At 52.1% G+C, this 23,994-nt stretch overlaps 1 protein-coding gene across 1 annotated transcript in view; it reads left to right on the top strand.

Annotated features, from left to right (window-relative positions):
• Positions 1 to 12,226, top strand: part of CHRDL2 (chordin like 2) — a 31,695-nt gene extending 19,469 nt beyond the window's left edge. The window contains exons 7-11 of the mRNA XM_067289600.1: positions 205 to 373; positions 1,343 to 1,537; positions 4,699 to 4,881; positions 9,739 to 9,831; positions 12,147 to 12,226. Of these exons, the coding sequence (XP_067145701.1) occupies positions 205 to 373; positions 1,343 to 1,537; positions 4,699 to 4,881; positions 9,739 to 9,831; positions 12,147 to 12,226 (720 nt within the window). The remainder of the gene's footprint in view (positions 1 to 204; positions 374 to 1,342; positions 1,538 to 4,698; positions 4,882 to 9,738; positions 9,832 to 12,146) is intronic.
• The last annotated feature ends 11,768 nt before the right edge of the window (positions 12,227 to 23,994 follow it).

Raw genomic sequence — 23,994 nt, 5'->3', positions numbered from 1 at the left:
TTGATACAAATTGCTCAGCACCTCATAGGTGGTAGCAGCCACCGAGATGGTTCCTGGGTCATTGCTCATCCCTATGGTCTTTGTAGCTTCCCCTCTTGATGTAAGGTATGCAGGGCACTGCATGCCTTGTTCCAGCATGCTTTAGAGTGAGAACAACCAAACTGCCTGGGTCTGAGTCCCCGTGTTGTCTCCGACTGTTCACAGAGGCACTCGCAAGACCAGTGCTCAGGGGAAGCAATGGGCAGGAAGCCGCTTGGAGCCACTGCATCCACCATTCTCAGTTCCTCCCTGGAGTTCATTCCCAGGAGCTTCAAACCCAAGGGAGGAGGTGGCACCACCGTCAAGATTGTCTTGAAAGAGAAGCACAAGAAAGGTAAGAGGTGGAGGGGCTGGGGAGTCTTTATGTGGCCGAAACTGCCTTCCCCAAGGCTTTGAGGGTCACCAGGGAATCAGTTTCAGCAGCAGGTTCCCACCATTGGCTCCTATCTCCTGCTCCTCCACAGCCAACCTCACCCAGCTTTCTTAACCCTGGTGGCTCAGGCCCTGAGCCCACAACCCCTTCTCTGCATGAATCTGCCACTTTCTAAGAAAGGTTGGAGGAAGTCTGGCCCTTGGGCTTTTTTGGAGATCTGGGACCTGGGAAGGGAAGTGCTTGGCTGGAAGACCCCACATGGTCTTTCCAGGGCTGCCTGAGCAACCACCACAGAGCGACATGGTGGTTCCTTGCACCTACCCTCCATGTGGTGGGTCTGTGCTGGTGCTGCTGTCTTCCTCCTGGGGAGAGACTAAGAAGGCAAGATGGGGAGGTAACCCCATGGAACCAAAGGGGAAAGACAGGTGCCTTCTCCTCTTGGGGGCTCTCCTGCCACTGTGTCCCTAGAAGGGTGTTTCCCAGCCCTTGGAGATGGAGCCTTGGAGGAAATTTTGGGACCTCCAGAAATTTGCATGGAGAAGTCAGCAGGTGGCACTCTTCACTGTGCTTCGTGCCGCCTGACCTCATAGGGACCCTGGGCTTGCAGAGGGCTGAAGGCAGGTGAGGTCCTGCCCACACCTACCCCTCACCCCCTCTGAGGGGGATTGACCCCAGCAGCCTCCAGCTCCTGGAGCCCTGTCTGCTTGCCCCATGGCACCTCCAAGGCAAGGCGACTGCAATATCCCCATGCCCACTGCATCTGCTGCAACCAGAGATGTCTCTCCACGTGCTGCCAGAGGGTCACGCTCTTCAAGATAGCGGGGCTACCCATTAGCAAGGTGGTAAAACATGTTGAGCTCCACCAAGCCTTGTGTGTGCAAAGAGGAAGAGGATTTACTTCTACTGGCAACTCTCTTATTCCTCTTCCAGCTTGTGTTTACAACGGGAAGACCTACTCCCATGGGGAAGTGTGGCACCCTGTGTTCCGGCTTTACGGCCTCCTGCCCTGCATCCTGTGCACTTGCAGGGATGGTGTCCAGGACTGCCAGAAGATCACGTGCCCTAAGGAGTATCCGTGTGACTATCCAGAGAAAGTAGATGGGAAATGCTGTAAAATATGTCCAGGTATGTGGGATCTTACTGGCCTGCTCTGTCTGGTCCTGCATACTGTGTCAGCTGCCTTCCGCTCCTTTAGCCTTGGTTTAAGGCCCTGGGCGTACTGATGTGTAAGGGTTCATATTGCTGGTGACTTGAATTCATGCTGGGTGTTTTCAGCCAAACAAGCACTGATGTAAGGGTTGGCCTGTCTTGGAGAGCAGCAGGACTGATCCAAAGTGAGGAAGCTGCACTGATCCTGAAAGGTTGCATGTGTTGGTTGGGTGTAGTCTGAAGAAAGACGCCCAAGGAGGGACATGATAACAGTCTTCAGGCAAGTACAAGGTGCCTTCTGGGGAGAGGGCATGGCCTGTTCTTCAGGGCTCAACTGGCTGCAACAAGAAGTCATGGGGTTGAATTGTGGCAGCTGAAACATAGGTTTGAAATTAGGAGGACACTCTCTGGGTGCAGGGTAGCTCTGACGCTTGTGGCTGCATGGTGTTGAGGTCTCCATCCCTGAGGGACCTTATGGAAGGTTAGACACACAGCTGTCAGTGTGGGCCAGATAGAGCTGGGTTGGTGCTGGGGCTGGGACACAGCAGAGAGAACATCTTTTCTGTGTCTAATGAGTTAATGGGTTTTGGGTCTCTCAGTTGGTTTCTGGTCTTTGGAAAGCTGTTTGTCTTGAACCACAGAGCTGTCAAAGAGGTGGCAGGACATCAGATCGGCTCCCCTTCCTACTGGAGGATGTTTCCTAGGCTACACCTCTGTGTATTATCATTCAGAATCAGATGATGGTTTAGATGATGGACCACCCACTTCTTCCTTAGTGAGACTAAAGATACCTCGAGTCTTCTTGGAGCCTGACCCCAGATGGAGCAATTGCAAAGTGACCTTCTCTGATGTGTTGTCACGGTAGTTTCATGGAGGGCTCTCACCAGGGAGAAGAAGCAAGGGATGGCATCACATTAAGGAATAGGGGCAAACAGGCTGCAAACTAATTTGAGCTAGGATTTTCAAGGTTTCTGGCTGCTGAGCAGAGAGGTTCTGGATGGCCTCCCCCAGGGAGTGAAGGGCAGAAGCCCAGCTTGTTTTAATAAAGTTTCTGATATGTTTATGAGCAGGATTTATGATGTGGTGCCTGGTGGGAATGGGATGTGATGACTGAGCAGAGCTCTTCCAGTCTTGCATTCCCATTATAGCAGGTCTTTCTGGTTTAAAGTCTACAACTCTCTCTGCTGGGATCTCTTGTCTGCTGATCAGTCTTCATTTATTTCCAGTTAAACACTCTGACCCAGCCAAAACGATTTTCTTCTTGCTTTCCAATGCTCATAGATAGTGATCATACACACACATCGCTCAGCCAAGTTACATGCTTGTCCTTCACTACATGAAGATTTAGCCTGTCTTCTTTTCCAGGCACTTTCCATGACCGTCCTCCTCTTGCTCCTTTGTAGGCAGTAGCTTGGAGAGAAACGCTGACTGATTTCTGTTTGCAAAAGGGATCATGATCAAAGGGGAATTGCTGTGATGCTCTGGTCAGACAGGGAAACCATCACAGCTGCGTGGGGGGAAAGCCAGGACTCCTGGGTCCTCGTTCCTCTGCCCTGACCCGCTGCACACCGGGCCATCCAATGGCTCTGGTGTGAAGCTCTAAGGCTGTTAAATACCTGTTGTAGCTGTGAGGGCATTTGATTCCTTTCCTCTTGTGAAACTGGGGCTGCCGCGATGGATGCAGAAAGCAGCCCGTGAGTAGGTGAAATGTAATGGTCTGGGATGGAGGTTTCCCCGCACCCAGACTCCATGGGAGAGGGCTGGCAGCAGGGAGGGTGGCGGGCTATGGGTGTCCCCCTTCGTGTCACGCTGAGGCTGCAGAGCTGAATACTTGTCATCTTGCTGAAAGAGCCCTGCTTTGCATTTCTTTAGGTTGGGATTTCCATCTCCTCTATGCCAGCATTGCGTGCAGAGTAGTTCAGGACCCCTCCAGAAAGCATGGGGGAGAGCAGAATCAGGCCTAAAATAACTGTCCTACTAAAATAAACCCCACGCGTCTATTTATAGCCAAACTTTCTTTCGAGTAGTGTAGAAAGCTTTAACATCCAAAATTACTGAGAGAACAAGGCTAAATTCAGCAGAGCTGAGCTCCTCTGCGTTCCAAGGACCACAACCAAAGGCAATAAATCTGCTTCCAAAACCATGGGGAATTCTTAATTACTCCAGAAACAAAAAAATTAACAGCTCTCCTTCACCAGGGATGTTAAAAAAGTCACGTAGGGTCCTGCTGGTGCCTCTGGCGCAGGTCTCCCCACTGCCCCGTGGAGGGGCTGGGGTGAAGGTGCCTTCACGCAAGGGTGCGAGCGTGGGGAGGGGGGTCGGACTGGGTCTGAGCCCACACGCGGGGCTGAGGCCGGGCGCTCTGCCCAGGCAGGCCAGCCACAGCGCTGGCTCCTGTTCCCTGGGCTCATCTCTTTGCTTAGCTGACGTTGCTCCTTCGGGATGGCAGCAGGAATGAGACGGGAACTGGGGAATCCAGCCTGGGGTTCAGAACATGCCAGATAACAATAGTGCTGAAGGTCTCCTGCAGGGGGTATGGGGGAGCCGGGCAGAAAAACTCCCCTTTCTCCATCCCCGCTGGCTTAGAGGCTGCCAAAACCAAGGGGAATTGAAAGTATGGAGACAAGCAGGTCCCCAGATAGTTTATCAGCATCTCTCTTCCTTTTGCTGTCGTTCCCAGCTCAGTATCAGACCTCTTGCCTGAAAAGACAGGATAATAATGATGCGATTGGTGTTTGTCCTCTAAGGATGTAGGCACTGCTTCGCCCCGATCTTCCCCCCTCCCTATCAGTGCCTCCAGGCAGCCCTCTGCCTTGCCAGCCTCCTTCTCTGCCAAGGTGGGATGGCAACCCCCTGGCTTGATGGATGGCTTCTCTGGCAGCGCAGATTCCTCACCCTGCTGCTCCGGAGCTGTGTCAGGATCCAACCCCAGATCTGATCCTTCCCCCAGGTCAGGTGTGCTCTGATCCTGGGTCAGCGATGCGGCTGTGTGACACGGCATCAAATCCAGCAAGCTGCCTTTCCTTCGCCTTGGGTGCTGAGCTGACCTCTTCCAAGCTTGTTCCTCGGGGTCCTCCTGCCCCTTGCACTGCTCTTGAGGGCCCTGGTTAAGAAATTCTGTCTTCCTTTTTGCCCAGAAGCCAGAGTGAAACCCACCGATGAAATAATCACCACCCGGTGTGGCAAGAACCCCAACCGTGTCCTGGTGTACATGTTTGTGCCGTCAAGCTCGGAGACCTCCAAGGAGATCCTCAGGACAATCGCAATCGAAAAAGAACCGTCAGAAGAAGTGGAAATCTACAACTGGAAGCTGATTAAAGGTGAGTCGCCTAACGAAACCAGCCAGCAATGGAAAAGATGTGTGTGCACCACTGACCTCTTCTCTCAACCAGTTTGTGTGGCTGGAAGGATTTATGCTCTCTTCTTTGGTACTGCTTTGGGTTTGAGACTGGCTTGAACTTTGCGACACAGATTTGTGGTGAGGGAGGACCGTTGCCCAGTGGTTTCCAAGCTTTGTTTGATCTTTTAGGCTGTAGAGCTTTTCTACCGATGCTCCCTACCTTGTATAGTGAGTTGAAACCTGCTAAGAGCAGCCTGGCTTTTCTAACTTCTCCTTGCCCATCTGTTCACTGTAGTTGCTGAGTCCACCAGGCATGCAGGCCAGAGGCTGGAAATCACTTTTGTCCCCAGCATATCCAGTCAACTGCTGTGACCCCATTCTGATGCACACAGTACGTGGGCAAACAGGGCAGGGGCCATGGAGCCGTCCCTTAAACCATGCCCGCTTCCATGCCAGATGCACATGGAAACCACCACAGTCAAAAAATGTTCTGGTCAATCCATATTTTTCTTCTGCTCTTTCTTTTTCCTGGTCCACCGACCACTGGGAGCAAAGTTTGCAGTGCTGCTGCAAAGGTGCATGCTGGGGAGATGAATTGCCCCCAGTCCACTTTTTGGCCCAGTTGATTTGAATCCTCCAGTTGGGGTGTTCTTCTGAGGTCGAAGCACGCCCAATACAATCCCGTCAAATGACACGAACTTTTTGCTCTCTTGCAGTGCCTTTAGCTGTGCAATGCTCTTGTAGACCAGAGGAGTCTCTCTTCACTAGAGACTCTTGGTCTGGTAGATATCTGAGTTTTGTTTCTCCTGGGCTCTGGAGGGGATCATGGTGCTAAGCTGTGCCCCATCCTGAGGTCTCCAATGGATGTATTCTACCCTTTGCAAACAGTTGGGCACTTCAGGTGGGTCACAGCCTATCTGTGGTTACAGCAACCCTCCGTCCACATAGCTGGATGTCTTCTGGACGTCTATAAATAGATACTCTGATCTCTTGTGTCTTACCTTACTTCCCTGATGGAGTTCTCAGCCTTCCTGGGGCTGGCTTTCCCTAGCTGCAGCGGATGGGTGTGGGGGCACAGATGAATAATTACTGCAGTAACCAGAGAAAATAACTCAACAGACGGAGCCCTGACTGTCACCTCACCATGTCTCCATCCTCCCCCTGCCATCCTCCGTCCTCCACGGTGCCCCTCTCCCCTTCCTCCCCCCACTCCAGCAAGCCTCCTTCACAATGGCACCTTGTAGCTGGAGGACAGCTCTGAGACTTCACTGTCTGGGCCCCACCGTTTCCGCTTCTCACTGTTTGGCAGAGGTCACTACCCAAACTGTCTTGCCACCTCCAAGGCCAAAAGCTTAGAGACTGCACGGAGCTCCTGAGCCCTGCCAGCCAAGGACAGGGGAGGCCCTTGTCCCCGAGGCCAACACAGCTCTTTTGCTTGGCAGAGTGAAGTGTTACTATTGGGAAAGAGCATGAGCTCAGTCACATATGGATTCCACCTCTCCATGGTCCATCACTCTACCAACAGAGCAGCATGTGTGAAGAAAAGAGGCTGGAAGTCATGCCTGGAGTCCATCCATCTGCCTTTGTATGGTCTTATGATACCTACGTGGCCTCATCTATTTCTGTGTCGGGACAATTTCCTCCATGAGGCAGTAGTCAGGAGGAGAAACCAGCAGCAATACCCAGTGAAAAACTTTGCCCAGCTTGCTGATGGTGCACAACAAATCCTCAGATGAATTGCAGTGGAGGCTTCCCCACGCATTAAGGGGTCTGAATACCTCAGGAGTTTTGAAACATGACTTTCCAATGTTTTGGAGCAGGAATTATCAAGGGGAGTGAGGACAGAAAAGGAACACTCAGGACAGAGAGAGAGACTGGCATGGTTCATAGGCTCTGTCATTGACTCATGCCCCTCACTCAGCCTTGCTGGATGTCTGGGCTATACCTGGAGGCACAATTTTCCCCACGGAGCTCTTTCTCATCTTTGCCCTGCCAGACTGTTGATTAGACAATGACCAAAATATTCCTTTCTATCCTGAGCATCTGCAGCTCTGGGACCTTCAGCCATCCCCACTGTTTCACCACACTGGTGTACCCTCACACATACATCTGGGTTGGAGGGGGCCTAAAGAGGTCCAGACCAGCTGTCCCCACACTCTTCTGACATATACTTGAAGATCTGCTGCCATGGAGACACTACTGCCTGTGCAACCTTTCAGAGCCACAAGGCCCTTCCTTGGAGAAAACTTTTCCTGATGTCCAACCTCCCTGCAGCTCAAGCTCATGCTTTTTTGTCCTATCCACCACAGGTGGGGAGAACAGGAGACTCCTTTGCCAGGACGCATTTGAAGATGTCCTCTGCTCTGGACTCTCTCCATGTCTTTCTTGAAGTCCAGAGCCCAAAACTGGATGAGGTGCCCTGGTCAAAGGTCCTCCCATTGTGCCCTGCTGGGTCAAGTCTCATGCACACGTGTGCAGCCACGTTCCCTCTCACACACGCGTGCAGCCTGGCTGGCTGGGCATCTCCATCCAGCCACTGCCAGTCTCGGGTTCGTGTGCTCCCTGGGATGCTCCGGGAGGTTTATGATATGCCTTGTACTGTGAGCTCCTGGGAGAGAAGCTTTGCACTTGGCTATAGCAAGACATTTTGCCTACTGAGCGCAGTAGGTCTCTCATTCAGATCTCATTGTTTACCATCCCACGCTCTTTTCTGGGTCAGCCATAAGTTTTATCAGGAGCAGTTTCCTGGCTGCTTCCAGAGCATCTGTGAGGATGTTGTCTCACACTGGTCTAAGGCTCATTCCGTGAGAACTGCTGTAGAAATACCTGTTTTGTTGATACTCAGTCACTACTGGCACCAGTTTCTTGAATGAGACCACATCTAAACAGTCATTTTGCTTCCCTTCATAGTCAGTAGAGAGAAATAGTTACCATTTATCCCATCCACCTGTTTTAGGGTGAGCAGAACGGCTCTCCAGAAGAGCTGATCCTTGATTCATTTCTCTTTTGCTCTGTGGTACTGGCCCGTGTTCATTTTTTGGTCCTGAGACGGTGTATAATGCACCAAGAAAGGCGGTAAGTGCATGGCAGCCCCACCGCTTCCCTCCATGTCTCATCCTCATAAGCCTTGTGAAGAGTGAACCAAGATGTGTTGGACAGGATCTGCCCACTGTGAAATGAATTTGTCCGGCCTTAGCTATCTCAAATGCTCTAATTCTTTATCAGCTTAATCCCACGTTGGCTTTTCCACGGATGGCAAGCTGAGTGGGCTATTCTTATCTGCGCCGCTTCACTCTCTCGTTGTGCATACTGGCACAACATCTGCATTCTTCCACTGCTTTGCAGCTTCCCAGCTCCTGACATTTGTCAGAAATGACCATCCAGGGGCCAAAGGTCTCAGCCAGCTCTCTGAGGGCTCTTGGGTGAAAATTATCCAAGCCAGTTGATTAAAAGATGTTTATCTCTTGTAGCTCTTGTTTAAACTATCCTCTTGGTTACTAATGTACTGGAAAGTGCTTCATGAGACACAGGGACTATAAGCACACCCTCCTGCTCCTTTCTAAGTATAGACCAGAAGGATTTATTGAACACTTCTGACTTTCTTGCGTCACTAACAGTTTTATTACCTCCATCCAGTATCTTCTTTTGTTACTGGTAGGACTTCTTTTCCTGGCCCACTTAAATGACTTATATTAATAGTCCAGCTAGGCACATATTTTTCTTGATGTCTTTGACTTCCCGTGTTAATTTTCCACACTCTGTAACATCTCGTTTATATGGATTGCTAGTCAGTTCCCATTTGTTACATATTCTTTTTATGTGTAATTGCTGCTGGGAATCAGGAAAGTCTCTTAACCGAATATGGGGGACAATGTCGCCTCTGACATCTGCAGACAGTATGGTGCTGGATGCAAAGGGTGCCTGCAGTGGGTGGGAGGTTGAGTGAGACGTGGGAAGGATATACCAGGCATACCTGCTCTCTTTGTCACACTTTGCAGACCAATATGAATATTATAACCCCTAATCCTGCAGAAAGGTCACTTCTGTTGCTAAATGCAAGTTCTGGCTTTCTTGTGTCAAACTTCTGACTCAGGCGTCTCCACTGACGGGATGATGCTGGTACAAAAAGAAATATCAATCTGTGCTGAAATCGTTTCGGTGTTTTCTGTCCTCGTGAAGTTACAGAGCTGGGGGCAGGGGAATGGAAAACCTGGATCTTGGCTGCTTCGAGGAAAACAGAGTCTGAGGACGGAAGGGTCGCTATGACCAAGGAAAACGGGGAGAGAGGTGGTCAGTCCCAGGAGAGCAAAGCAGGGCATCTCGGGATACCCCTCCTTTCACCTTTATTTCTCTTATGGTTTCAGGGGAGATCAGACCTCCTCTGGCGTGAAACACTTTTCAGAGCAACAAAGTCTTGATACTTTCGCCTGCTTCATGTTGTTGTTACTCGTGTGTTCTGATTTAATGAGCAGTTATCACTTTCAAATACGATCAACTTCTGTTATGATGAGGGTTGGCGTCGGCATAAGATGATGGGTATTCCAGGGGCCACAGCGGTGCAGCGTGGTGCAGGGATTTTCAGCTTTCCCGGGAGCGTGGAGCCCAGACGGTGCTCAGAGCACAGGCACAGCCCTGGATTCGCTCCCAAACTGCCACCAGACATCCGTGGCTGGTCCTGGACCAAGCCAGGACTGTGGGCGCATCCAGTACAGCCTTTCCTGTGCAACGTCCCGTGGTTTTGCCTCCCCGGGAGGGGACAGAGAGGCACGTTTTAAAACCAGGCTGGTCTTTAAAATGAGTGCAGCGTAGACTGATGCCCCTGTGTTTCTGCCTGCAGGGATATTTCATTTGATACAGACCAAGAAGATCAGCAAACAGGAGTTCAAGCAAGAAGCACAGAACTTCAGGCTGATCACGAGGACAAATGAAGGTAGAGAAAAATAACCCCAGTCCTCCAGCAGGCCCTGCCTGCCACAGTCTCCTGGCCCAAATGCCCCATATTCTCCCTGGCATGCCTTGGCTACCTGGTAAGGGCTGCGTAAATCACTGCACAGTGTGCGGAGTGAACCACAGGGAGAAGACTTGTGCAAATGTAACCGGTCAGGGCTGACCTGTCTTTACAGGCATGTGCAATACTCCTGGTTAGCAGTCACATTTTCACTTTACGATATTGGAAAGGGCAGCCAACTTTCTAAAAGTGGACGCACACTTGTGAAATCCAAAGGTTACATCTCTCCAAAGTCCATAAAACTGTTTGATTTTTTATATCTAATCCATCTGGCATTACGGGGGAAAAAAAAATTATGCAAGAGATTTGAAAAAAATAAACTCTGAAATATTAAAAAAAATCTTTCTTAATGTTCTTGGATGAGCGTAAATGTTACAAAAACCAGGAATTCCAGTGCACATGCCGAGAGTGCTTGTGCAGAGTGAAACTGCATTGCTATTTCCGGCTGGCTGCCTCTTTACTTCGACTGGATTAAGTTGATGGATTAAGTTTGAATCGAATCCGTTCCTATATCGTTCATTTGATAGCACTCCAGCACCTACAGGCCAGGGTCTCGGTTCAGCTGGCAAAGGGCTCTGCTGCCCAGTACGTACCAGCACAGCCAGTGCCAGCTGAGCGCTTGCTGGGAGGGTGGCTGGGGTGGATGGAAATTTGTTTTCTCCTCCAGTTCACATGAGACAACACCTCTGGGCCAAACCCTGGGGGAGCTGACCTGCCTTCAGAGAAGTGGGCACTTCTCAACATCCTCCTCCCCGGCTGTTTCGCACCCAAAGGCATCGGGGGCTGCTTTCTTACCCTCTTTACAGGCTGCTCTCAAAATCTCCGGCCCGTGCTCCCTTCTTCTTGCCTTGGTTTCCCCTTAGCCCAGTTCAGCTCTGTGGCCGTGTCTCTGCCCCGGGCGGTTCTGGGGCAATGGGGACGCCCGTCCCAGTCCCAACTGGCCTCTCGTTGGAGAGCGATGCTTGGCTTCGGTCATGCGCAGCAGAGATTTTGGGAGCAAAACTAAACTGGGCTCCAAATGTCAGAGGCAGCAGTGCCTAAAATAACTGTTTAAAATCCCTTTCACTCATCCTCCTTTCACATGCGGCGGGATTAACACCGTGACACAGTGAGCCTGTTTTTCCGGCAGAAGCTCCCGATGACCTAAGCACCGTGCTCTGCGTGACTTCATGGGGGCACCATTTCGAGAGGGACTATGATGTGAGGGGGGGGGAAGAAAAAAAAAAGACAAATAACCCTGTTGTGAAATCATCTCTCCGCTGTTACCGCAAGTTCTAGGAAAGCATTGGCCGGTGATTTCTCCACAACAGGAGATTAATTCAGCTAGAAAATATGCCTCCCAGGGATGACGCCATTAGGGCTGCGTAATCCTTCCTGGGATCACAAGGGCTGCGACCACCTAGGGGGAGAACAAGGAAGCTTTCAAGCCACCTTCTGAGACCTGGAGTTGGACCTCAGCAGCATTGCTGGGGGGGTTGAGGTAGAGGGCCCAGGGATGCCGCTGTTTTTGGGGGGAGTGGGAGAGGGCTTGGCGAGTTTTGAGCCCGTTGTCGCGGCATCGCCCAAGTCCCTCAGGTGCATTTGCTTCGCAGGGTGTTTGCAGCTCGCTGACGAGGCTGAGGGCTGGGAGATGCGAGACTGATCCCTGTTTCAGACTGAGCAGCTTTGTTTTTGAGAGCACGTGAGTGGTTTACCAGGGAAAGCGTAGGAAATACCACTGATTGCTTCACCTATGTGTTAATTGTATTGCAGGAGGTCTATAGGGACCCTGTTTGAAAGCAGGGTCCGTAACCGGAGCAGGACGGAGGGGATAGGGGAGAGCAGCTTCCCTGGCCGCAGTGGGAACTGGTGACTGGTGCTTCCGAGGAGGAGATACCCGAGCTCTTCGGCATCTGTTTACCTTAGAGACCTTTTTAATTGCAAGATCAGTGTAAGGGCATGTAGTCTGAATACAGCCCTTGAGCAGCGTTTCTGATTTCTTCTGCTGCTTGACTGAGGAGAGAAGGTCAAGCCATGCCCAGATAGCAAAATCTATGACTTCAGGTTATGGGACCACTAATGAGCCAGTCTGACAGTGGCCCACGTTGTGGGCAGACCTCTCTCACCACCTCTTTCCCAGCACGGTTCCTGCAGGTCTTCCAGTGCGGAGATGCTATGCATGGGAAAAAAATGTGTCTTCCTGATGTGGCAAGTTTCTGAGAGTTATTTCTAATCAATGTCCATCTCTCTTCATCCAGGTCACTGGAATATCTTCCGAGCCCAAACGTCAGACCTGAAGATGACAGAGAGTCCAGAGAAAGAAACAAAGAACTTGTAAAGAAAAAACTTTCATCTAGCTTTTGATTTATCTATACACACACACACACACACACACACACACACACACACACACACACACACATATATATGAAAAAATCGCATTATTAAATAGACCGGCACAACTATAAAAGGAAAAACACACCGATGTAAATTACAGAAACTCAAGCAAACAAATCAGATTGAAACACCACCACCATATCCGGGTCTAAATATGGCAATAGCCACGGACGTGACACCCTTTGGAGCACTCCAGCAGATGAGTGGAAGAGGCCATTTGTTGTCTTCTGCTATCAAAGATTTCAGGTGTGCAAGGAAAGGAAGAAGAGACAAGAGAGAGATGTGAGGCCTGCTGCAATCATCCCCAGCATTTCTGAAGAGCATCAGGAGCTCACAGCAAAACAAGACAGGACCATCCTTTCTTCCACTGCCAGCTTAAGGACAACCTGCAAGGAGAGAAAGTCATCTCATTTTCCTCTCTTGGAGCCCCTGTGATCTGCAGAGGGTCTCTTTTGCTGAAAGTCCCTTCAACGGGTACTTCTCTAAAAATCTCAGGTCTTCTCTCCTCTGTTTTAGCTGGAAGAATACTTGGAGGATTGGAGGACTCGAGATACTTTAATACTGCAAGATAAGTGGGTCCCAATTCAGCCAGGACTTAGGCCTGGTCAGACTTCAGTCACATGAGTGGTCATGCCTCTGTCTGTAGAAATCTTTATTTTCTCCAGGTTCATGATATGCTTCAGCACCTGACTGGACTGGAGCCCTAAAGAGCGGCAGCGGAGAAGGAAAAGGAGGTTTATTTCAGGAGATTCCCATGTCTGACTTTGTATTTTCTACTTACCAGCTCTTTAAATCAAATTCCCAGCCACTAGGAAAGGAAATATGTCTCCCTTGATAGAAGACTGAAAGGCTTTTTTCTCCTGGTCAGCAGATGACCTCTCAGCCTCGTTCTCCAGCTTTCTCACCAGGAAGAGCAAGACCTGACCTTCCTGCTGGCGAGAAAAGGAACGAAGTACAAAAAATCCTGGAAACCAAACTGATAGGGGAGACCTCTGTGCCTTCCTTCTACATCCTGAGGAGGCAAAGCACAGAACCAGCGGGAGGTTTTAGGGCTCTTTTCCTTCTTTGCAGGTCACTTGAAAATGCACTTTTTGAGAGGACAGATTTAGCCTCTGAAACCCATCGCATCAGTGCAGAGTGCGGAGGGGGAAGCAATGCAGGAGGTCCCACAGCCCCTGGCTTTCCTTCTGACACCACTGCCCTGGGCTGGACCTGGCTGAAGGTGTCCATGGTCAACCCTGTAATTTTCTCTCCCTTCAGCTCCACTTTCCATTCCCAATGAGAACTGCACTTCCTTTTGGCTGTGACACTTCGGGAGCCCCATCCACGGTGGTGGCCCTGCTCCTGGGCGCCACGGCAGGGCAGCAGTGTGCCCTCCCTCCTGCACCGTCTGCCCCACTGTGGTGGGAGGATGCTGAAGGGGAAAAATGCAGCGTTGGCCACCGCCACGGCTGCTTTCAGCTGTGGTTTGCTCCTGCAAGGACATCCTGGGCTGTGTGGGTCACCTTCAAGTGGTGATGCTGCTGCTGTCTTGGGAGACACCTCCCGGTGCCGTAGCCACTGTGGCCATCAGAGGTGAACGGCAACCAGGACTGGTCCCAGTAAGGGAGCCAGGGCCACTTTCTCCTGCCCATCCTCCGTTTCCTTCTCCACATTATGCAGACCAGGGCACCCCGACGTGCTCTTAGTGTTTGGTGAGAGACATGAAGCAAAGTCCCTGCAAGCCCAGGGAAGTCCCCGTGCGCTGGTGGGGTGTCACAGCCTGTCCGGGGGTTGGCACGCAGCCACACACCTGAACCCACACACCACCTCTTCCCACTGCCCAAGGGCAGCCGGGGCAAACACTACGGTTGTCCTCAAGTCCAGTAAAATTTTACTTTAATTTATACCCCAGCGAAGAATGTATATACCAACATATATACCAATCCTGCTCCTGGCAAATTCAGCAGCAAAACCGCTGCTCGTTTCAGGGCTGGGGGACCCAGCTGGGACTGGGGGAAGAAATCCCGCCCTGATCACTGGTGTCACCCTGACCAGATGCCCGTCGTCCCCGGGGCTCCCCCGCGCGAGTCAACGTCCCTCACGGGAGGCCCCGTCTCCTTGCCATGGTAGTCTGCAAAGATGTAACTCCGGCGCTAGCAGCTAGCTGGGTCTGAGACCCCCCCCCAAAACTGCACTAAGGTAGCTATTAAGCATGTTATTATGCTATATATTTATATATATATCCTACATAGTATCTACTGTGCTGTATTCACAGGAGGGGTATCTCCCAAAGGGCAAACAGGACCATTTCTGCAGCATTGGGGAGGAGGGCGTGCAGCAGCACGGCCGTCACCCAGACTGGAAATAGCTTTGGGGGATTTTCAGGTTGTTTTGGTACATGTATTTATCCCTGGTTTCTTGTTTTATTCTGTTTTGATAAATCTATTTATTTGGAGATCCAGATCTGTCTGATAAATCCGATTAAAGTGTCTTCTCAATTCACCATCCTGTGTTGGCTCTCCTTTCCCTGGCAGGCTCGAGGGTTTCTCATGGGTCCATGTTACGGCTCCGGGGCTGTGCCAGGATCCCGTCCCAGCAGGGTCCACCACTCCGGCTCCCTGTGGTCACTCACGCACCCTCCTCAGGGTTGGGATGGTGGAACTGTGGCCTGGGCGATGTCTCCTTCACCTTCAGCTCCTGTGCAGGAGTGTGATGGCTCAGCCACACTCCCTTGGGCACATGGTGCAGGCGAGGACCACTCTGGCCCCGCTCTGCTGCCAAGAGATGCTGCAGGCTAGTGATGGAGGGACCAGGAAGCATGGAGATGGGGAAAGGATTCCCAAAAGCCCTGCTCTTGCCATGCATGATTCCCCTGGCCGTGCAGCCACGCTGGGCCAGAGCGGGCAGACGACCCCACTTTGGCTGTGCATGGTCAGAGAGTCCTGTTCAATACCCCTTTGGCAAATGCTAGCTGAGATAAGTGGACACCTCTCACCCTCACAACGTGGCTAGGTGCCCCGGCTGCCTCCAGCTCCTGCTGCTGCTGCTCACCAACCCCATCTGCAGAGAAGGCCGTGGTGGGGAGAGATAGAGGCCTGTCCACGAAGGAGTGGGAGCAGGAGGCTCTCTGGTGGACGTCCAGGTCAGGACGTGAGACGGGGCCGGCTGGTCCCATTGGGTCTCCCTTCAGCACGGAGACAACCATCACCCAGGCACAGGGCTGGCTGCTGCAGGGGACGCGGATGCTGGGCACAAGGTTATTACCCAGAGGACATTGCGTTGATGAGAAGCTGGGGTTTTGCAGAGAAACGTCCCAGCGACGACGTGGCTACATTTGCACGCCGCACGGATGCTTTGCTTGTCCTGAACATGTCTTTGGGGGTTGGCATGCGGAGGAGAGCATCCTGCTGTGCGGGGTGGCACCGGCACAGCCCTGACCCTGCTTGGGTACGGTCTGCAGTCGGTTTGGGGCTGAAAACTGAGCTCAGCGCTGGCAGCTGGCACGGGGGGGTCAAGCAAAGGCTGGGGGCAAACTCAGGCCAGGAAACGGGAGGTTCTGGCGTGCTGGAAGAACGCCTAAGCAAGCTGTTAAGTGAGTGCAGGTGCTCTCTCTTGGAGAGGCAAGCGCTCACGCGGGGCTGTAAAAGGATCAAGAGCAAGAGCAGCTCCCACCCTGGGGACAGCCGTGCCTTCCCCTTCGCTCTTCGTTATGCTCTGCACGTCCAGGGGTCGTTGCCACACGCTTGGGACGTGGACCGACACCAGGCCTGCGCGTGTGCAAAGGATGGAGGACTTGGCGCGGGAGCGTCGCGAGCGCACGCGGGGCCCAGCCCTTGGCCCCGGAGCCGGTGAGAGACCAGGCGCGTCTCCAGCTCCCAGCCTCGGCCACCGCGGGCCTGCAGCAAAGAGCAACCAGGGAGAAATGCGGCAGCGAGAGCGCCGGGGCACCGGTGCACGTAGACCTGGTACTGCTGTACCGGGCACTTCTGTTTTGGCAAGGTGAAGGCACCGTTCAACATTGCTCGGGCTAATGATAGCTAAAGCGGCAGGGACGGTGGCCTGCAGCCTGGATCCGCGGAGCAGGGAGTGATGGATCCAAGGAATCATCTGAACTCTGCTGGCAGGACACTGAGGTGTTTGCACTAGGGTCTTCGGGTGTGTGGCTAAGGGGCAGGGAGGCACGGAGGGAGTTGCACCAAGTGCTGAGGGCAGGTGCTCAAAAGAGGTTATATGGGGCCAGGGATTGGCTGAGAGGGGTTTGGGAGCAAAGAAACTTCCCTGCTTTGCAAAACAACAGGGCTTTGTTGAGGAAATACCTGGCTCCACATCCACTTCTGCTGACTGGAGACACCCAGGAGGACCCAGACAGCTCCTGAAGGGACATGGTGTCTTTTGGTGAGAAGCCAGGGTGTCCATGCTGTGCACGACAGCCACGCCGCAAGGATGCGTTCCCTTCATCCCTGCCACATCTCTCCCAGCGAAGGGTACCCAGGCATGTCTCCGACATCCCCACGTTGCCCTGTGCTGGGTTCCTGTCCCCCGTGCTACGCACCGTGCTGTGCCCAGCCATGGCTTGCAAGGCTGTGCAATGCACCCGGACATGGGACTGATCCAGTTAAATTAACCCAAGGAAAAACATAGACCCAACAAACTAGTGATGCTTTTTGAGCTGGTTGCCTGTTGGGAATCCCAGGAAGGGATGAAGGGGAGGGGCAGGAGAAGGGATAAGTCCCGGGTCTCGTCTCATGGCCGGAACAAGGCTGCTGAGTGCGTAACTGAAGGCGAGCGCCTGCGGGGAGGATGCTGCCAGTCCGCTGGCAGAGGCTAACCCTTCGCTCGTCAGCCTAATTAACTCACACTTGAAAGCTCTAATTGAAGCAGAGCTAAGGCCCAATTTAAGCTCATTTACCAGAAGTGGTGGATATTTGAAATGAGGTTGCCCAGTTGGGTTCCTAGGGATGGCCTCATTCCTGGGGGAAAATCTGCCCAAACCCTGCACTGTCCAGTCCAGATGAGGTTTTCTGTAGGTAGCTATGCGCTACCAAATCCAAATGCAGACAGGAGCTGTCTACGCAGAATCACAGAAGGGTTGAGGTTGGAAGGGACCTCTGGAGATCATCTAGTCCAACCCCCCTGCTCAAGCAGGGTCACCTAGAGCACGTTGCACAGGATTGCGTCCAGGTGAGTTTTGAATATCTCCAGAGAAGGAGACTCCACAACCTCTCTGGGCAACCTGCTCCAGTGCTCTGTCACCCTCACAGTGAAGAAGTTTTTCCTCATCTTCAGATGGAACTGCCTGTGTTTCAGTTTGTGCCTGTTCCCTCTCATCCTATCGCTAGGCACTGCTGAAGAGTCTGGCCCCATCCTCTCTACACCCTCCCTTCAGATACTTATATGCATTGATAAGATCCCCCCTCAGTCTTCTCTTCTCCAGGCTAAACAGCCTTTCCTCATAAGGGAGATGCTCCAGTCTCCTAATCACCTTCATAGTCCTATGCTGGACTTGTTCCAGTAGCTCCATGTCTCCCTTGTGCTGGGGAGCCCAGAACTGCACACACTACTTCAGATGTGGCCTCACCAGGGCTGAGGAGAGGGGCAGGATCACCTCCCTCGACCTGCTGGCAACACTCTTCCTGATGCAACCCGGGATACCATTCCCTTCTTGCCCTGCTTCCTCCTTGCAGGATCCTGAACTCTACCGTCTCATAATGACCTGTAAGGGGTGCAACTTAGTAAATAAGGTAAGTGCTGTGGAAACAGAGCCTCTCTAACACCTCTTTATTACCCTTGGTAGATCCAGAATTGACTGACCTATGGTCTGGAGGCTGGTTGTTTCAGATATCGCTGTTTCATAGCAAAGCACGGACTCCAATCGCTGCTGTGGAGAGCTGGAAATGAGGTCCTGGCTCTGGTTCCCACCAGCATCCGGGAGCCCTTCTATGCACCATCCCAGGCTGATGTTGGACAGTGGTTGGTACTGGGTGCTCCATGGCCAGGAGAAGCCCTGCAGCAAGCAGGTATGGAGAAACCTACCTGGGATCAGATCCCTCCCTGGCTTCCATGCCTTACTAATTTATAGCTAGAGCATGGTGCATGGTATTTCTTCTAAAAAGCACCACATGCCTAAAGTAACCGCATCATCCATGTCAGTGCTGAATTGCTTTGGATCCCTGGCTAAGCTTTGCCTTGGGCAGGGTGTTTCAGAGATTAACGGTGTCTGTGCAACAGAGAATTTCCTTGGAGGGATGTTTTATGGAGACGCAACAGAGAGATGGAAACTTCCAAGGAGAGGCAGTCCCATTCCAAGGAATTTCCAACTGAGAGATGCTGCTGCTGCCTGGTTCTTTCCCTGGAAATGTGGTCCCACTGCAGGGAGCATGCCAGCATTACCCTGGTGTCTCGACTGGTGCCGTTGTTCTCCCGTGCCCTGGGTGCATACTTTTGGTATTGCTGCTGTTGTCCTTGCATTGAAGTCGGTTCTAGGAAACGCGTTTGCTGGCCCGTGTGCTGCAGGGTTAGGTGCTGCACGCACCCATCACGAACGGAGGAGCTGAAAGACTGAGATGATGCCATTTTCATGGGATAACCACGGATGTGACTGATTTGCCCTTCCAGAAAGGTGGAGCTTTCTTTATCTCTCAGATCCATCATGTTGCCCTGGTCCTGGATGCCTCTAAGCAGCATCTAGTCTTCTCAGGTGTTAGCTTTTCCACTGCCTTCAGTCCCTTAAGCCTCAGCCAGCTTTCTGTTGCCTGCAAGCCAGGCCTTCTGCTGTGTTTTGTCTATTCCTTTATTGTAGCGCTGCTTTGGGACACTATCATAATTTTTTTACTGAGCAATAAAGCATTTTCTCGTTGGCTGCTGTTCCCCCTCACTCACTACGGCAGCACAAACCAAAGGGATGAGCTCGTGTTAGGCAGCAACCTGCAGCCACACAGGCCAAGTGCCCGATTCCACTGCCCAGCTCCTGGCGCATTGCTTTTTGCTGGTTTGGTTGGAGGAATGATCCTGGAGGCTGATCTGCTGGCGCAAGGCACGTCACCAGCTCTGCCCCCGAGCAGCATGCCGTCAGAGGGATACAGCCACTGGTGGCATAGCACAGCATTTATCAACCTAAGGAGGCCCAAAGCATCTCCTCCACTTGCTGCCATGAGGCATGAAGGGTCCTTACCCATCTGAAGTGATTCCTGAGCCACAAGGGATGAGATACCCTGAGCTAAGGGGTAGACCCGGATCTCCTTCTAGATGACAGAGCTGCACGAGTGGGTTTCTTAGGTGGGTTCCTCACCCTTCTCCATCCACCCTTCTCCATTCGTAACCTTTTGGGCCCTCTGGCTTTTCCTTCCCCACAGTGGCACAGGAGGGAGAAGACCTCAGCTTCATCTTGGGTTACTCTGAATGTTGGCCGGTGCCAGAGACCTTCATCTCTCCCAGGACTCTAAAAACAAACCCAGTACCAACAACCTATCAGGCAGGAAGGCTGGAGATGCACACAGGGTCCATGAGGACTGATATAATAAACTTCCCCTGCAGCACTCCCTGGTGATGTGCTGCTGAGCAGAGGCAGAGAGACTCGCTCTGGGAGTAAAACAGGCTGTGGATAATCAACTGCAACCGTTCCAGGGATATGCCAGAGCTGGCTTCCCCTGGGATCCTGCCCTAACGACCATGCCTCCCCTTGGGGGGTCCTCTTAGAGGCTGCTTTCCCTGCGGGGGCGTTTCTAGAGATTAGCCCTTTTAATTGGATCAGCAGCTGGTGTTTTAAACCCATCATTTCGCAGTTGGTCGTATCAGCTCCTTCTCCTGCAGGACTTGCGTCTGTGGCTCTCCGTTTGCAGGAATTAGGCCGTTTTCTTCCTGAACTATGAGGACAGGGTTAATTCGGGGACAGAGTTGGCACCTGGCACTGGAAAGCCTTTCATCTCTTGCGACAGCGAGCTCCTAGGGCACGCCTGGGCTTTCTGCGTCAGGTTTGTACATCTGCTGGCGTGGAAAGGACCTGCTCCGTGGCGGCGACTTGTGGTGCCGCTTCTGGTGTTTGTTGGGAGAGATTCCCTGGGAAGGAGCTGCAGCCACAGCACGTCCCACCTCTGCCTCCCTGTGCACCAGCAGCCAACCCTCACCAAAATGACACTAAAGCGCTCATCCCACTCTCATCCCTGCTGGCTCCGAGTGTTGCGAGCCAACGGGCATGGTGCCGGGCAGCCTGTGGCCATGGTGTGGGGTCCAGCATGGATGGAACCATTCCTGGTGGGCAGCAGGGCTGGGACAGCACTGGTTTGCAGCTCGCAGAGCTGTATGGAGGGGGAAAGCCCTCTGCTCCCGCTCTCCCACCTGTTTCAGCCCCTTCCTTGGGGTTCTCCTGGTGCAAAGGCTGAGGTAGGTTATGTTAATGACTTTTTCATCCAACTCTATTTGTGCATCTGGCCCGGCTCTCGCTGGGGGCATTAAGGTACCCTGGCTCAGTCCAGGAATCATTGCTACCGCTTGCGTGCATTCTCCTTACCCAAGGGCAGCTCAGCATCTTTGTACCCTTCCTTTACAGATGGGCCAGCTCCCTTACAGCTTCTGAGCGGGGTTTACAGCCCTGTCACTCTCCAGCGTTGCTGGTTGTGTCTTGCATTTCTGATCTGTACAAGGAACCGGAACAAAACCTTGCATTTGTGGCCGTGGTTGCATAGCCACGAGCAAGGAGGCGCCTCAGTTTGTGGCTGCAGAGACGATGCATGGTTTGGGAAACACCGGGCTCTCCTGAGATCTCCTTCTGTAACTCAGGATAAGTCCCTGCTCTGCCCTGCCCTGCCAAGAGAGGAAGGAGACCACATTTTCTGTTGAATTAACCGGAGTGCATGACAGGGAATTTGAGCTGGGTCGATCCTTCATTCTGGACAATTGCTGATCTGGAGAAAAGTCTCTGGATAGGAATTCACCACCCATTGCTAATGCTACTGAGCTGAAGGACCAGTACATGTCTTGACGCTGTAGAACAGAGTTTACCTGAAGCACTGAGAGAAGAAAATCAGCAAATACCCAAATACAGTTTATCTGTATGGTACCAAGAGCTTTGGAGATTCAAATGCTTAGTTCAAGGGAACCTGACATGGATTAGGACACCAGCCCTGGCCTGGAGGAGGGTAAGATATCAGTGCCCCAGCTGTGCAAAGAGAAGGGCTCTCACACAAGGGCTGAGATGACAGTTGATGGGTTTTGCCATCCTGCCTGCATGTGCTCGATCTCTGCCAGCATTTTTTGGGGGTAGAATGACATTAATTCTGAGGGCCGTTGGCTAGCTGCTCTGTTTAACTTGCTGTGGACTCCTTGGGATATCTACAGGTGCATCCATGCAATTACCACAGCAGCATCTCTCCGTCTGAGAGGAGAGGGACTTGGCTCCATGGGGCAATACCAATGCGCAGATGTGTTTAATGTGGCCTCTCTGGTCGGTGCAGTAGTTCTCTGCTCACTGCAGACCCTTCTCCTCAGGGAAGTTACTTTTTTATCATGTGTACGTAGGAGACTTTCATCCTTCCAGGTCCATCTCTAGCGGTTCTTCCAAACAGCAGCAGCCACCTCTTGCTGCCAGTCAACGTGAGGCCTTGCCCATGTACACAGTGCAGAAGAGGAGCGGGGCACGTTGCTGCTCCTGGGGCTCAGCTGTCTTTGCTCTGTGCTGAGACTTCAGTACACCAGGTTCAGGCAAGGCACTGGAGAACTTGCTTTCACTCTGCAAAGTTGCTCCAGAGAAGCTTCCCGTGTTTTTTGGGCCTCTGGACCTCAGTGCTGCTCACAGATCAGCAAGCTGGGACTGGAAACCTTTGTTGAGAGTGGCTTCCTATGATCCCACAGCCTGGGAGGTGGACCACAAAGCCACCAGTGGATCCACCAGCCACTGCATGGGACACAGTGGCTGGCAAAGCCACCTACCAAAACACCACTCAGGAAAAAAGTCCTTCATAATTCACAGGCAAGTACATGAAATTGAAAAGGTGCCAGATGCGGGCGCAGAAAACACACACGATCTCTAATTGCAAGCTGCAGCTTCTTCTGCAGGACCTGTAGCTCCTGCTGGCTCTCCTTCAGTCACCTCACAGCTACCTCTCTTCTCCTGCTGTGGTCAGCTTTGTGTGCAATAACTATATTGCATGTCCCAGGGCCAGCACAGACGAGTTGAGATGCTTTTGCTCTCTGCAGATCACGTCTGGGGACTGGGTCCAGTCTGGGTCCGCCAGTACCAGACCCCAAACTGGTCGAGGCTGGAGCCTGGGACGTACGAGGAGAGGCTGAGAGCTGGGGTTGTGCAGCCGGAGAGGAGAAAGTCGAGGGGGATCTCCTTGCCGTCTGTGACTCCCTGCTGGAATGGTGCAGAGGAGCTGGACTCGCCTCAGAGGGGCTTGGGGCGGGACAAGAGGTGACAGCACAAATTTCAGCAAAATACTAGATACACTGAAAAAGATTTTTCCCCAGGGCGGTGGTTAAACACTTGAACAGGGACCATGAGAAGCAGGGGGTGAAATCTCCATCCTTGGAGATACTCGGACCTTGCCTGGACAGAGTCCTGAGCAACATAATGCAACTTCAGCATTGTCCCTCCTTGGAGCGGGAGACTGGATTAGAGACCTCCCGAGGTCCCTTCCAACCTGAATTATCATGTGGTTCTGTGCTCCAGGACGGATGGCAAGTCACCCTCAGAAATCTTGGCTGTACCTCCGGGGTCTTAGGTTTTTTTTACGTCAGAACCATGCTATTTCATGCTCTATTATCAGGTTAGTCAAAACACTTTTCTAAACTATATATCTATATAATTGCCAGCTACACTCACTTCCTTGGCTCCTGCTGTTTTCCATTGCATCGGATTTTCAGTCATGCAAAATATCTACTTTCACCTTAATCTGCATGAAGCCCTCCTTCCCTGCAGGAGGCTCAGGAATGAAGAGGAAGCCAATATCTCTCGGCTACTTTTATTGGAGTCTTATTTCCCATCTGGAGAGACGGGAAAGACAAGTCTACCCAGATCAGTGACATTTATTTCTCAATTCCTATAGCTGTGCTGGAGACCTCCTTGGGGCTCTGCTCTTCTCAGATCCCGTGGGCTCAGCCTGGGTCAATTTTCAGTTAGGAGACTCCACGCCTCCTTCTTTTGGGGTTTGTAGCAGATTGGGGCGTCGCAGTGCTGTTAGTGCCCTGCTATGGGGAACTTAAGTCACACGTAAAAGAGGATTTTGGCGGGTTAGGTGCTACAGTGAAACTCCCCTATAAAGCCCTTGGCTCCAGAGACAGCTTGAATTCTGGGTCCTAGATGAAGCATCTCCCAGCGAATGGTGGAAATATCCTATTCCCCCATCGCTTCCCCAGTGGCCAGTTCTCTCGTTCCCCAAAAGGCTGGGATTTCTCCTAGGAAAACATACCTGTGGCTCTTCGTAGTGCCCGTTTAACCCAGCAGCTTTCCTCTCTCGAGGCTGAGACCCACATGCTTCCTCCTATCTTCTTCCAATCTGCTGAACTTTGCACATCCCTTTCTTTTGCAGTGGTGAGAAATGGGGAAACCAGAGTATTGTCTGTATTAAATAGCTCACAGGCTGTTTTCATGCCACTGCGAACCTGTCTCCTCTCCAGACTAAACAGTCCTAATATTTCCTGTCTCTTCTCACATAGAAACATGTCTGTAATCACTCTTTTCCCCTGTTTCTGCACCTTTTTGGATGCTGGAGCAGTTCAGGGTATACCTAA

The sequence above is a fragment of the Apteryx mantelli genome, chromosome 1 (genome assembly GCF_036417845.1).
Source record: "Apteryx mantelli isolate bAptMan1 chromosome 1, bAptMan1.hap1, whole genome shotgun sequence".
NCBI classification, from domain to species: Eukaryota; Metazoa; Chordata; class Aves; order Apterygiformes; family Apterygidae; genus Apteryx; species Apteryx mantelli.
Note: the sequence above shows the minus strand (reverse complement) of the source record. Positions and strands in the feature narration are given on the sequence as shown.